We start from the raw sequence: 14,042 nt of genomic DNA on the forward strand, positions 1-14,042 counted from the left end.
TTTTTTAAACCTAAATTATTTACCCAATACTGTTATTGTTAATCAAAACTTACTTTTATCTGGTGGTCTTATCATCAAACTTCTTTCAGAAATATTGTTATTTCTTCTATTAACTACATAATCGATTACAGACTACATAGTAAATCAAATATGGATATGGTTCAATGAAATTTAATTGAAAAACATTAGTCGTGAACATTAGAAAATAATGAATGGCAATGTTCTTGTTTATATGTCTGAAGGTAACATTTTCACTTTATTATGTATGTCCAGGTATAAAAATCTCATAAAATAAATAACTGATTGACATTATATTTACATACATATTCATGATGCCTCAGAGTTACTGACTAAGAAACTGTAACATATTTCAGTTTCAATATAAATTACTAAAACTACGGAACTGAATACCAGGAGGAACACTATTGAAATCTTGAAATATTTCGTCCTTGCTCATCTTTAGTCAACAAATATTTTAGCCCAACACTTGTTAACTGACAAACGAGATTTGATGGTTCCCCATACAAGGATAATATATTTTAATATTTAAACTGTGGTAACATTAAAAAAAATAATTTTTATCTGGGAAATCTTGACGTTATCTCATTTTACTAACAAACACAATAAAAAAAGAATCTGACTTCAGGGTTTCACTCTTTTTGTGTTTGCAGTAGAAATGACTGAAATCTCATCAGATACTGAAATCAACACAATGTAATGCAATGTAGCTAATGTTACCTCAGATATTTCCTCTGGAAAATGGTTATAGTACCCAAATTTAGTGCTCTACCCCACTCATCTTAAATATTTCTATAGCAAACACTGAAATCTTGAACCTACTTTACTAAATACCATGAAATGTTGCATACACATTTTGTTACCACATCATTGCTCACTGAGGAACTGTTTTGCCCTCGACCTTCTGTTACTAATGTGTGTTAATATATGTATTCACCACTTTGCTAGAATAGAATTAAATTTAGATTTGTCTGGAAGATGTTGAGTAGTATTTTCTGATGTAAAAGTTATCTCTTAGTTACCATAATTTATCCTACAGATTTTTGAAATGTCGTTTAAAGAGTTTACCTATTTATTGCTTTTTTGTTATGCTGTTGAAAGATGTATATTGGTTTTCCATAACTTTACCATTTTAACTTAAACTATTCCTAATTGACTTTAGGAATAAGATAATAGTCATTCCATCCAGGATTATAATAGTTCACTTCATTTTCACCTTCCGCCTATTGAATTGTAAGAAATCGTCAGATGTAGTGTAGTAAATCATAGTGCACTCAATTTTGTACTGGATAAGATGATGAGAACACCTCATCTAGATCACCCACTTGATTTTGTAGTCTAAGTGATACTGTAGTTGAACGATGCAAAAAGTTTGTTTTGAGCTTTTTTGTCACTGACTCGTTTTGGATGGATGCGGATTCCAGATTCCAGGAGTCAAGTCGAAAGGAAAAAAGGAGCTGAACTCAATATTTTCCTTAAATCAACCTCTCGCATCATATCTATTATTTGGATTTATTCCTTGTATTTAATAACATTTTGGAAATAGGTTTATCAATATTTGAGTGGATTCTCAATTATTGAGTAGTAAAAGAAGAAAACAAATAATTTATTAATTTAAAATTCTCTCTAATGTTATGCATTTTCATTGTTTTATAAATGACACACATTTGATAGATTAGTTTAAAACTATAAACTATTAAACTTTAAAACATAAGAGTAATTAGTTAAAAACTAATTACTCTTTACACTTTACATTTAGTTTTAAACTTAAGTTATTCTGGTAATGGCTGAGATATATAAGGAGAAATTTTAACATTCTATTCACAATTACTAAATATTTAGAGAGACATTTAAAAAGTTTTGAAACAATAACAAATAAGGCATGTCAAGCTTTACTTATTTCTCTGTTTTCATGTTTGCATAGTTTGTTATATACCTAGACATTAATAGATAATTTTATTTGAATGTGTAATAAATGTACAGGCAGGCAAATTTATATATACTTATAGTTATATATTTTTGTATAAACTTCATGAATTTATAGTTGCTTGTTTTGCAGTTATTTCAGTAAATATCATTTTAAAATATCAGTTGTAATATATTTGCTTGATAAAATTAATGTGAAAATTCTTAATTCAAAGGTTAATTTTGGGTGTATGGCTATTTATAACTAAATCAACATCGGCTCCTTAGAATGTTTGTGTGTGTAAGTATTTCACATCTAATCCTTTAACTGACATTCTTAATGCAATGAAGATATGTACCAAAACACCTGTTTACTAAAACTTCCTCATACTGGTTTAATGTTACAAGTTTGATATCATACATTGTTTTTCTATTCCCATTAATACAGCTTTACATTTTGTTCCATGTTATGTAAAAATTCAATTCTTCGTACATTTTACATGCCATCTTAAGTTCCACATGTTTGGGTTGCACTACTGTGCCTATCATCACAACTTCAGATGGAGCTTAGTGTAAACTATGAAAATGCCTCTTCCAACTATACCAATTTTATCACCCACATAGACAGAAATAGCATCTACCGATTAGAGATTGAAGTTTGTAAACACTTACTGTACTGAAAGTGTTGTCAGAAACATCTAATTGCTGAGAGGGGGAGCTAATTGAAGTGAGGAAAGTGTTCCACTGAAGACACAGTGAGTCAATCAATAGATGAAGGTTCAATGCCAACAATATGTTATAGACCATAACTGACATAAGGACATAAGGTGGATACTTGATGTCTAATTAAAAGTTTAGGAATCACAAAGCTGTTAACACAACTTTTGATGTTCAGTTGTACATGTTAAGAAAGCGTAGTTAAATGTATATTATGATTAGTCATTCAGGATGTTAAATTTCAAATGTACTGGCAAAATAAAATAATAAATCAAGAAAAACCATTTCGTTCATTTACAGCATAAGCAATTTTCAAATTTATTAAGCATTTTTTTAAATAAATGTTGTATCTTATACAGTATACATAGATATTTCCAACCATTCATACAAAAAGCAGTAAAAAATACAAAGTTTAAATTATGCTCATAGAATTATTTTTAGTGTGTTTATTCGCTTATTCTATATAGTTGGCACATCTACTTAGATCTCCTTCAGCATTTAAAATTGCAGACTCAGCATTTGGTACAAAGCTTGTTTGTGTAATATCTTCGTTTCAGTGAGTAATATTGAGTGTAATGTTTCAGTATAATTACAAGGAGATGATATCCATCTGACATTTGTCAGCTGCGATTTAAATCAAGTACTATTAATAATGTTTTGCTATTATAAAACTATCTTATATAATAAGAGTATGATGTAAACAACTTTATGACAAACTTCTTGTATAATTCTGCCACTAGTTCTGTTTCATAAATATAGAAATAAACGAAGTAGAAGATCAATTGTTTTGATAAAATTATACTGTACTGACCCAGTGAACTAGATTTTTCGTACTAAATTGTCAAAGATTATCTTCATGTGGGATTATGACCTATTACAAGTATGGTCAAGGTTGAAGCGGTTTTAGAGATAAATAAATATGCAAAGTTCAATTATTGTTCTATGCAATGAACAATCTTTGTTATTAATTCATTGACCCAAATAATTTTACTTTTTGGCTTTATTACACACAAGCTCAATGCCAGTGTCAAAGATAAATCCCGATAAGATCCTAACAATACAAAAGGAAACTATCAGTGTAGTATTTAATTCAAAGTGGAAAGAAACTGTGAAACCCCTATTTTACGATCTGAACACGTTTACAGTATACAATCTAAAAAATACTTAATTTAAAATCCTTTTTATTAATTTGAAGAATTTTTTAGGTTAGAGCAAAATTCTAAATTTAGTATCAAACATGAGCTAGTTTTACATTCCCAACAATAAATAATAATATTATTTATATTTTAGATTCAAATATTGTTTATTGTAACTTATTGTAAAAAAATTTATTATTTCTTTTAGTTAAAAATATGTGTTAGCCATAAATTTCTGAAAAATTTTGTTTTAAATGTAATACTTTAAGCCCATATAATGTCCCTATTCAATTTGTATTTTCTGTATTTATAAAGTAATGATAATAAATAATAATAAATTCATATAGAAGCATGAATTTTAATGTATTATATTATATGGGAACCTGGTGTATTAACAACAGAATGAAAATAAATGCTGAAAAAACAAACTTTATTAATTTTGACCTAAAACAATACTCTTTCCCTAATACTTTAAAATATCACGATTATTTAAATTGCTCAATCAATGATAACTGTCCCTGCCCGATTATTAGTCAAGTAACTCATATAAAATATCTGGGCGTAATTCTAGACGAAAACGCTTCATGGAAGCAACACATCTATCATCTACAGACCCAATTAAGAAAAAATATAAGAACGTTCTATTATTTAAGAAATCTTTTAACCGATGACCTTTTACGTATGCTATATTTTGCCTTAATCCACTCAAGACTGACTTATGGTATAGAAGTGTGGGGTGCAGCAAACAATACCACAATAAATCCATTAGAAATCATACAAAAACACTTTATAAGGATCATAACATTTAAATCCAAACACGAACCGTCCTTGCCTCTATTTCGCCTCCTAAAAATTCTGCCTCTGAAATACCTTTTTATTTTTAAAGTATTAAAAATGTTTTACATACGTAGTGGAAATAAATGTTCAAAACAATTTCGCTTCTATACCAGGGCAGCTTCTAAAGTAACATACATTAGACCAAAAGTGAATAAAACTATGTTCAGTAAAACATTTATATTTTTAGGCCCAAAAATTTTTAATATTTTACCAATAGACATAAAAAACAGTCAAAACATAAGGCTATTTCAGATTAAATTAAAATCATGGCTGTTTGATAAAGACAACATTAATGACCTGGTAGAAATATTACATTAGCTATAATTATAAAAATTAAAAACGAATTCCTATTGTAGATATATGGAATAGAGTTTATATGCGTTTGTGTAAATATTTTTAAGTATTCAATTGTTTGGCTTTATTTAATGTATTGGATGTTTTTAGTTCACCTACTGACGAGGTTACTTAGTGAAGTGAATAGTTTACTTAGTTTATTTTACTTACTCGTATTAATGTAAAGTGTACTTTGGTTCAGTTAAATAAATAAGTGCTGACACTGCAGCGGACCGCTAGGTTATAAGTAATATTTAGACTGTTTGATGTAAGAAGTTCTTGTTTATTTTCATTGTGCTAGTCACCTTTACTTGATGCGGTGACTAGTCATTCCAAGTTTTTTTACATATGTTTACCTTTGTTATTTGATGATGGAATAAATACATTCTTATTCTTATTCTTATTCTTATTCTTATTCTGATAAATAACATAAATATATTTACAAACATCCTGTCTATTTTAAATTTTGTTTGCATTAAAATAGTTTGTCCTTTTGCAAAAGTTCAGATCTTCGCAATACCAGGAAACTAAGGAAAGCTCTGTTATCTTGCCTATTTTCTCTTTTTTTAGTCATAACCCCTTTACGGTTTTGGACGTTATATTGCATTCATAGCAATTGTGTAAAACTGAATACTGTGCAAGAAGCATTTATAGGACAATCGCGCATCTCACAAGTAGTTCTGGCGTTTACTGAATGTCAGCACTTCCTTGGTCCTTTGTCATGAGTGTTTGCACATTGGTGAGTTTGCTGTAGTTGCATAGTGAAAACAGCTACCAGGTGTTGTTGTTGCATTGAGTATTTTGTGGTTTTATTTCTAGTGTTTATTGTACCATAGAAATATCTGACACTCAAATAGACAATTGGTTTTGTTTGATGATAACATGGACACAGATAATGAAAATGACTTTATGGGGTTTAAAATCGGTAGCTGTTATTCAATAAACTATAATCTCCTTTTGTATGGTAATATGTTATTCTTTTTATATAAATTGTAAATAAAGGTTTATATAATATAATAATGTTAATGCTAGAGAACATTAGAAAGTTATGTAGAAAATAATGGACTTGAGAGAATGTTTATACAAAATAAGAACTTTCATCCAAAAGTAAATGCTGGCAAATATATAATTACGGCAAACATAAGTATTAGTCTATGTACTAATAAACATTCCATACATATTCTCAGCAGTTAAATTACAAATGCAACATATTATTCTTTACCAAAGTCAATAAAGCTATTCATTAGGAAATACTGTAACAACTTAAGTGATAAAAAAATAGATGTTGAGGAAATATAATAAAAATTCAGAAATACAGATGTTATCAATTTGAGGTAGAAATATATTTTACAATAAATTATTTTAGTACTTTACTATAAAAACATTAGTTTTGCGTTTTTATATGTTTTTCTATAGTAAAACATAATTCTAATTTGTTTGGGGGTTTGGTAAGCGAAGCAGTCTTGGGATTGGATGTTTTGTAATAAAAAATTAGACTAAAAAAAATTCAAATTAAAATTTGATCACCTTAAGTGTTATTTGAGATGTAATTGTGATGTTCACTTTTTTGAACTAAAACCTGTTGAATATAAACTGATATTTTAATATTAATTTGATTTATATTTTAAATTAAATATAGCTCTTTTGTAGTTCAATAACTTTTTAATATCTCACCTTATCTCCAAAAATAATTATTCAGTTTTTTAATAGTTTATTGAAGACATTTTGAAACTTTGAAAATTCCATAGCATGTAAAATACATCTGAATAATGACTCCATTTTTAGTATGATTGTTCACAAATTTAATAATTATTTTAGCTAAATACAAATAAAATAAAAACTGTATTTAGAAATCATAATCACAATTATTCATCAAAGTATTGATTGTAAGATTACTGGTGCTGTTATTGCCCTAAAATAATGTCAATGGTTTCAGTACCTACTTAAATAATAGATTGTTTTTGTGTTTTCCTTTAAAAATCTTATTTTTCAATAAGATATAGTAACTATTGTATATACATAGGCAGGTAGAGGATGTTTTGTTTAGAGATTAAAAATCTTCTCATTCTTCAGGTGAATCCTCACAAGTATTTATTAAACTTTCTCTAGCAGATCGGCTAAAACTATTTTTTTTAGTTTTTTAATTGTTGCACTATTATTCCAAAAACGAACCAGTTGCATTTTCACATGTTTTCTGTTTCAGCTCTTGTTGGATCGCTAACAATTGGAACTACATTTTTTCTATCCCCCATAGCTGGGATTTTGACTGATAAAATAGGAATCAGATTAACGACATTCATCGGGGGCTTAATGGCGACAGGAGGCATGTTTCTGTCTTCCTTCTGTACCAACAGTGTGAGTTTGCTTCTTTCTCAGTAATATTGTTAGCATTCCACATACCAAAGTAATTGGTAATATGTTTACTGAAGTAGTAGTATTTGAGCAATAGAAACAAAGTTAATATTTTTGTAAATTTGATTTTTTTCCCTCTTAACTGTTATTATGTTATCTTAGTAAGATTCTGCTGCCTGTGTATGTAAATAATCACGGTGGAGGTTAGATTCCACTCCATTGAATGTCTTATTTGTTCAACATTAACATAAAAAATTCATGTTTCATTGTCAGTGACTATGTGGTTCTCTTTATTTTGAATTCATCAGTCAAGAGTTGAGGTACCCAATAGACATAAAATGTACAATATTAAAGTTTCTAAAGTTTCTTAATCATAGTTTCCACTGGATATAGCTACACAGCACCTCCCAGATCATACGCTAATCCCTCCCTCTCTCCTCCCCCTCCCTGGTGATCTGATGCCTTCAACAACTTACTCTGTGGACAGCTCTCATAGAATTCAAGGTGTCAGATATTTTTTTATTTTGGTTATTTTTTTATATAAATTAAATATACAAATTCAAAGCATTTTACTACCTTAGAAGCTAATTAACTAAAGATTCTACAAGCCTGATATAATGTTTGTGTAAATTAACTTTTCACATAGAAAATTGTTTATTTTTGTCTTGTGTAGTCGTAATATTTAAATAAAATGTCAAAATTTCAACAAAACATTATTCTTTTACAAAATGCAAATTATAAAATAAATGAATCACTTGTTTTCTGGCAATAATAATTGGTGATAACGTCAATTTATCACCTAGAAGGGGATTGTTATTTTACTTTTAGTCTCTTGTTGTAAGCTTATTTTAATGTTGTTTTTGTCTTGTACTTTTGTTTAGTAGTAATTTTGCCCAAAAGGTGTTTAATTTCATAGAACTGTATAAATATTCAAATGAATGCATTAACAAAATATAGGTAAACAAAAAAGTTAACAAAAAGACACTGGGTTATTTTAGTTCACGCAGGGTGGGGATAATTCCCCTCCACCGCTGTGATGCTGCCCTCTCCCAGTATCCCCACCACTGCTCGGCAGTCACCTGTCCCCTGACTTGGCCACTGCCACTTAGCGGCTAACCTCACACCAAAATGCAAGTTCCCTGTATACTTCTATGGCTACATTAGTCTGTTCAATTAATATTTTACACTTGGACTGTGTATAGGCCTACACTAAAAAATACAATATAGTTATAGAGTAGGTAAGTAGCTGCAGTGTAAACAAAAAAGACACGATCGACGCAGCTGATAAAACAGAAAGAAGAGATGCTTGTCCCACTCCCCACCACTGGAGGGGGTCCTCCTGTGCGCGGCTGCTCAGTTATTTACTTCTGCGCAGGTTTCTCTATGAGGGGTTTATCTATAGTTGAAATATCCAAATCTCCTTGAAAAATTCACTTACATCTTTTAACCCTCATTCTGTTATTTAATAGTTGTCCGCATCCTTTTTCTGGTTACCTGCAAGTATACAAATGCCATTGTAATTGTTTTATTTCGTTTTATATAGTATGTTACTGTCATTTAGAGTTATGATATAATTTTTGAATGGTGCTGAAATGTCTGTGAATGAAACATGGTTTATAATTGATTTGATTTATAACTTTGATAGTGACATTGGTCAACATTAATAGAGTTTTTCAGTTTGTCACATTTACATCACATTTTTATTTGTAAAAATTTACTATGCATTCTGTATATTATGTTTTAAAAACTACAAAAATATACTTGCTAAATGCTATCAGATTGTTTATTTCCTACAAAGTTGATACATTTTCAAAGCATAGTTTTTCTCCCATTCCATAGTTTATTCAATAAATTTGTAAATAAATATATAAATATGTATTTTTAAAGTGATTATTTTGTCAAAACGTTACATATTTCTTCTAGAAAATAATAATATTGAACATGACATATATTATTTTATTTTTCTAAAAATACTCTAATATGATGCTCAAAAATAGTCTGTCAATAACAGTAGAAATGACTGCCAGAAGGGGATTAACTCAGACCTTAGAAACTCAAAAACATTAAGTCTCAAACGTTTTTGTCTTGCTAAAATTGTTAAGACTAATTCTGACAAACAATGAGGTATGTTGATAATTTTAATTGTTGTAACTAATTAGTAATTAGTGTAGAATGTTATTTATTTCAAAAAAAAAAAAAAAAAAAAAAAGTGATAAATCTTTAGAATATTAATTTAATATACTGTATAAATAGATTAGAGTTTTGGTCCTCATCAGTCACTGGATGTTGGTATGACTCATTAAACTATTTTAACTGTCAATTATTAATTGATTGGTTTTAATAAAGAGGTTAATTGATAGCATCACCCACATAAGAGAGTACTGAGATCTTAATCAGTTGTAATCAACATTTCACTGACAACTGGACGTTGGAATTGAAAGACCTTCAAGTCCTTTTTCATTCTTCTCAAAATAATTATGTTGACTACTCTGAACTGTCCGCAGGTGTTGCTGCTGTATATGACATACGGTGTGCTGTTTGGTGTTGGCGCCTCGCTAGCGTACACACCCTCGCTAGTAATCCTAGGTCATTACTTCCACCGTTACATGGGTCTCGTTAACGGCTTTGTAACAGCGGGCAGCTCCGTCTTCACCATGATCATGCCCTACCTCATAGATTTTTTGCTCAAACAATTCGGGTTGAACGTCTGCTTAAGGTGCGGAAAATCAAGTTGAATATCCACTAGTTTTTATAAACCAGATATTTGATATTGTAAATCAATTCAATAATATAGGTTTGTACTGTAAAATTGTTAAAGAATATAGATGTATATTTACTATGCATTTTTTAATGAATATATTCAGAAAATAAGATGAATATAAAGAAATTAAGCATTACATATTTTTCTGGAACTAACTATTTTCCTTCAGATTGAATTAATTACTAAAGAATCATAACATAAAGTTTAATTCAGCTTTGTGTAAAAGGCCAATGTCAAAAATAACATTGATGAACTAAAAATTGTATATGCTCACCCATATAAATTACTAATAAAATAGGTTTATATATACATACAACTAATTCAAACCAATACCAACAACTTGTTATAAAAATGGATTTTTAGCAGAAATATTACAAATATTGAACATTATAATAATGTCTCGGGTGTACATTAAATTTTATGTAGTTTAATTTGTTACCAAAACAAAAATCCTGTATTACTGTAATGGATTTATTTGTATAATAATTATATTTAATAAGTAATTGAAAAAAAACCAGGTTAAAACAGTAACAAGAGGAATTTTAAAGTAATTGTTTTAAAATGAACATATTTTTTATATTCTCTAAGAGGAAATTCGCTTCTGAGTATTCCATAACTAACCTTCCTGAATAAAAATCTTAAAAAATAACATAGTTATGGGACTTAATCTGTTCAATAACACATTCATATCTGCTTTTACATTATTAGAGGAGTTGAATTTTTGCCCACATCTCAACATTAGCATTTGTACTACTAATTATTTTCATGAACATAAGACATATACAGTAGAGTCCCGTTAATCCGACCTAATTGGGACCGAGCCCTATTCGGATTATGTGATTGTTCGGATTAGCCAGAATTACAGAAAAAATACGGTTTTAAACTTGAGAATGGGTCTATTTTGTTATAGAATTATCAACATTGTTTTATTAAAACATGTTTTCTGACTGTTGCATTGTATTTCTTGACAAATAAACGTGTTTGCGAATACTAAGCACATTTACCGTATTTAGTGTGAGAGTTCTATTGTTAAGCAATGTGAGCGTACTGGATATTGTACGGGTCCACGTGTTCAATAGTTGTACGAAACTACGCGTCATCCAATAGACTCTCTTTAATGCGACAGAAGACAATAACTGAATTTATGTCTTTTAACAATTAATATTGTACTCAATAATAATATCAGTACTGTACGTCCAATTTTTGTTTGATTTCACTTCTTAATACAGTAATTTAACTCATACTTAACCTATAAGTTTCAATTTGGTACTGTATTTAACTTCATTATTTATGTACTGTACCGTACACAATTTGTCTTAATAAAATACTGTATGTCTATTTAATTAAAGTTTTCTTTGTTTATGTACGAAATGATGCACCCATTTTCATTTTTTAAGTAATTAGTTCCTATAACTGTTCATTATCGTTATAAATAATTCCTCCTGGACCTGTTCGGATTAACCGACGTTCGGATTACACGTGTTCGGATTAGCGGGACTCCACTGTAAATGTAGGATTTGTTTTATAGTCAATAATATTAGATTCAATTCAAAACAGCTTTATTCACTTGGCATATACACATATATACAAGAATAGTGTCAGGATTTAATTCATGTTCTTACCAAATTAGAAAAAAACAAGAATACATAATAGCTACAAGATAAAATGTAATACGTTGACTGCAGTAGACTAAGAGTAGCCAGTCTCACTCAGTATAGAGCTTCAGTGAAGAAGCGTTATGAAGAATTGTCAATATCTGTGACAACTGTTTGTTTTAATAAGCGACAACTTAAATATTGTGACAACCTGTCACAACATTTGTAAGTCATGCAACGTAATACTATCATTTGAAATTACAAAGAAAGAAGTTATTGAAATAATTAGAATTAGAATAAAATGTTCTCAATGCCTGTAAAAATGTATAACATTTTGTGATCAAACTAAATGTAATGGAATAGTAGGGGTTATATAGACTGTTTTTTGTAGAAAATAAACCTTACAGCTATTCTAAATTTCCGGATGATACATGGAGGATCAATACCAAACAATTCTCAGGTTTATCAAGAAGTGTTACGGAATAAACAGAAAATTTTATCACCAAATATTGATAATAAAGTCCCTTGCCATTGTGTTATTGAACTCGAGTTACATTTGGTTTTGTTGATCAACCAGCTTCTGAATAATTGTTGCAAATGTTTACACTGACAACATTGTACGGATGTGGCCAAAGTTTCTCCTGATTAAAAGTAGAGTTATCATATTGATAGTACTAATCTGTTTATTTATTTTAAAAGAGGAAAATTTGGGAATTTTATTAAATGTTTCTACTTGATTGTAATGTCAATAGATTGTTGACTATATGCATTTAAAAACAGTGATAATATAATAGACTTTATTGTTTTCTCACAAGATGTATATTTAATCAAAAACATTTCATTTTCTAAACGTACATTTAACAACAAAATATCTCTTAGGTCAGAAATCTTAAAAAAATACACAGTGTGTATCACTCATGTGTCTATTGTAAAATTCACATTTTAATATTAAAGCTAATTTATTTGGACTTAGATTCAATATTGCCCTAAATTACACCTAATTTCTTGTGTTGTGATAAAAAAGTTTTTGGCTATTCTTCCTGTCTTCAATGAAGTGATATTATAGGTTGTGACTCTGTAATTAAAAAATTATGGGACACACTTATTGTAGCATCTCAAACTTACAATTTGACCCATTTTTATTTAACACACTCACGACGACGTGTACCCCATAGGTTACACACAATCTTTCACAACTACCTTCCTATACCTGATTGGTATAGGAAGGTACAACTGGGTCAAGGAAAGGTACCTGATCGGTCAAGGGTACACACTGGGCTTCGTGAGGGGGTGTTGTGTGCTCGATGGGGCACATGTTGCTATTCATTTCCTTATTGCGTTTTTATTGTTTGCCTGTCTTGGTAATTTGTTAAATTTGATCCCGCACTTGAATAAATACCTCAGACTATCGTGTACCCTGTTGGATGCACCATTGTTTAATTTTTTATTATGAACTATTTTTTAGGTGTCCCTTGGGGTAAACAAAGAAAATTAAAAAACATATTGAAATACATTTTTTTGCTAAATTGAGAAGCCTCATACATTTCTTATTATACGTAGATGTTTAACATTAAAAAATTTCAGTTTTTTTGCCATTATTATTATTGAAAATTTTGACTGCAAATAAAAAAGTCCGAAAATAAGCCATTATCATAAACGTGTTAGATAAATATATAAATGACAATATTTGTCCTATTTTTCATATAATATTAATGAATCGATTTGTTCAATCTCACCATGAAATTAACAATAATTTTTTTCTGTCTTCAGGGATGTTATATTAAAAGTTTTGATTCTAAAGTTAAAAAAAATAATGCAATATGGAAATAAATATAAATGACAGGCTATATTATTTATTTATATTATCCTACTTTTTAGCATTTTGTGAATTAACCTATTTTCACATTTCTACATACCATAAAGTACTTAAACCACAACTGTATAATGGTGATATGTACAGGGTGCTGGCCCTGTTCATGTGTCTCATTATGGGCAGTGCTCTGCTGTTCAAGCCCATACCTCTCTCTGGTGCTGGAGCCGAGAAGAAAGAGTTCAAGGCTCTCATCAATACAGACATCTGGCATCTGAAGAAATATGTGATATGGGCTCTGGCTATACCTGTAGCTTTATTTGGCTACTTTGTTCCGTATGTCCACATGGTAAGTTTACTTCCTTGGTCAGCTACAATTTTACTCAATTCAATTCTTTATTCATACATTTGATTTGTACAATTTTACAAAAAATATGCAAATATTGTGTTTTGTCAAGTAATATAATGGAGTAAAGTATAATCAATGAAGGAAAAGCAAGAACGAGATACCTTGACTTTCTAAGTAAAAATTGAGAGGAAGTCAAAAATTAAACTCAAGGTACTCCTTAAGAGAATAA

At 29.4% G+C, this 14,042-nt stretch overlaps 1 protein-coding gene across 2 annotated transcripts in view; it reads left to right on the forward strand.

Annotated features, from left to right (window-relative positions):
• LOC124360178 (monocarboxylate transporter 10) overlaps nt 1-14,042 on the forward strand; it is a 62,324-nt gene that overhangs the window by 20,093 nt on the left and 28,189 nt on the right. For both annotated transcript variants that reach the window (XM_046813561.1, XM_046813560.1), the window contains exons 3-5: nt 7,150-7,301; nt 9,803-10,014; nt 13,615-13,813. In XM_046813561.1, coding sequence (XP_046669517.1) covers nt 7,150-7,301; nt 9,803-10,014; nt 13,615-13,813 — 563 coding nt within the window. The remainder of the gene's footprint in view (nt 1-7,149; nt 7,302-9,802; nt 10,015-13,614; nt 13,814-14,042) is intronic.

The sequence above is a fragment of the Homalodisca vitripennis genome, chromosome 4, assembly GCF_021130785.1.
Source record: "Homalodisca vitripennis isolate AUS2020 chromosome 4, UT_GWSS_2.1, whole genome shotgun sequence".
Taxonomy (NCBI): Eukaryota; Metazoa; Arthropoda; class Insecta; order Hemiptera; family Cicadellidae; genus Homalodisca; species Homalodisca vitripennis.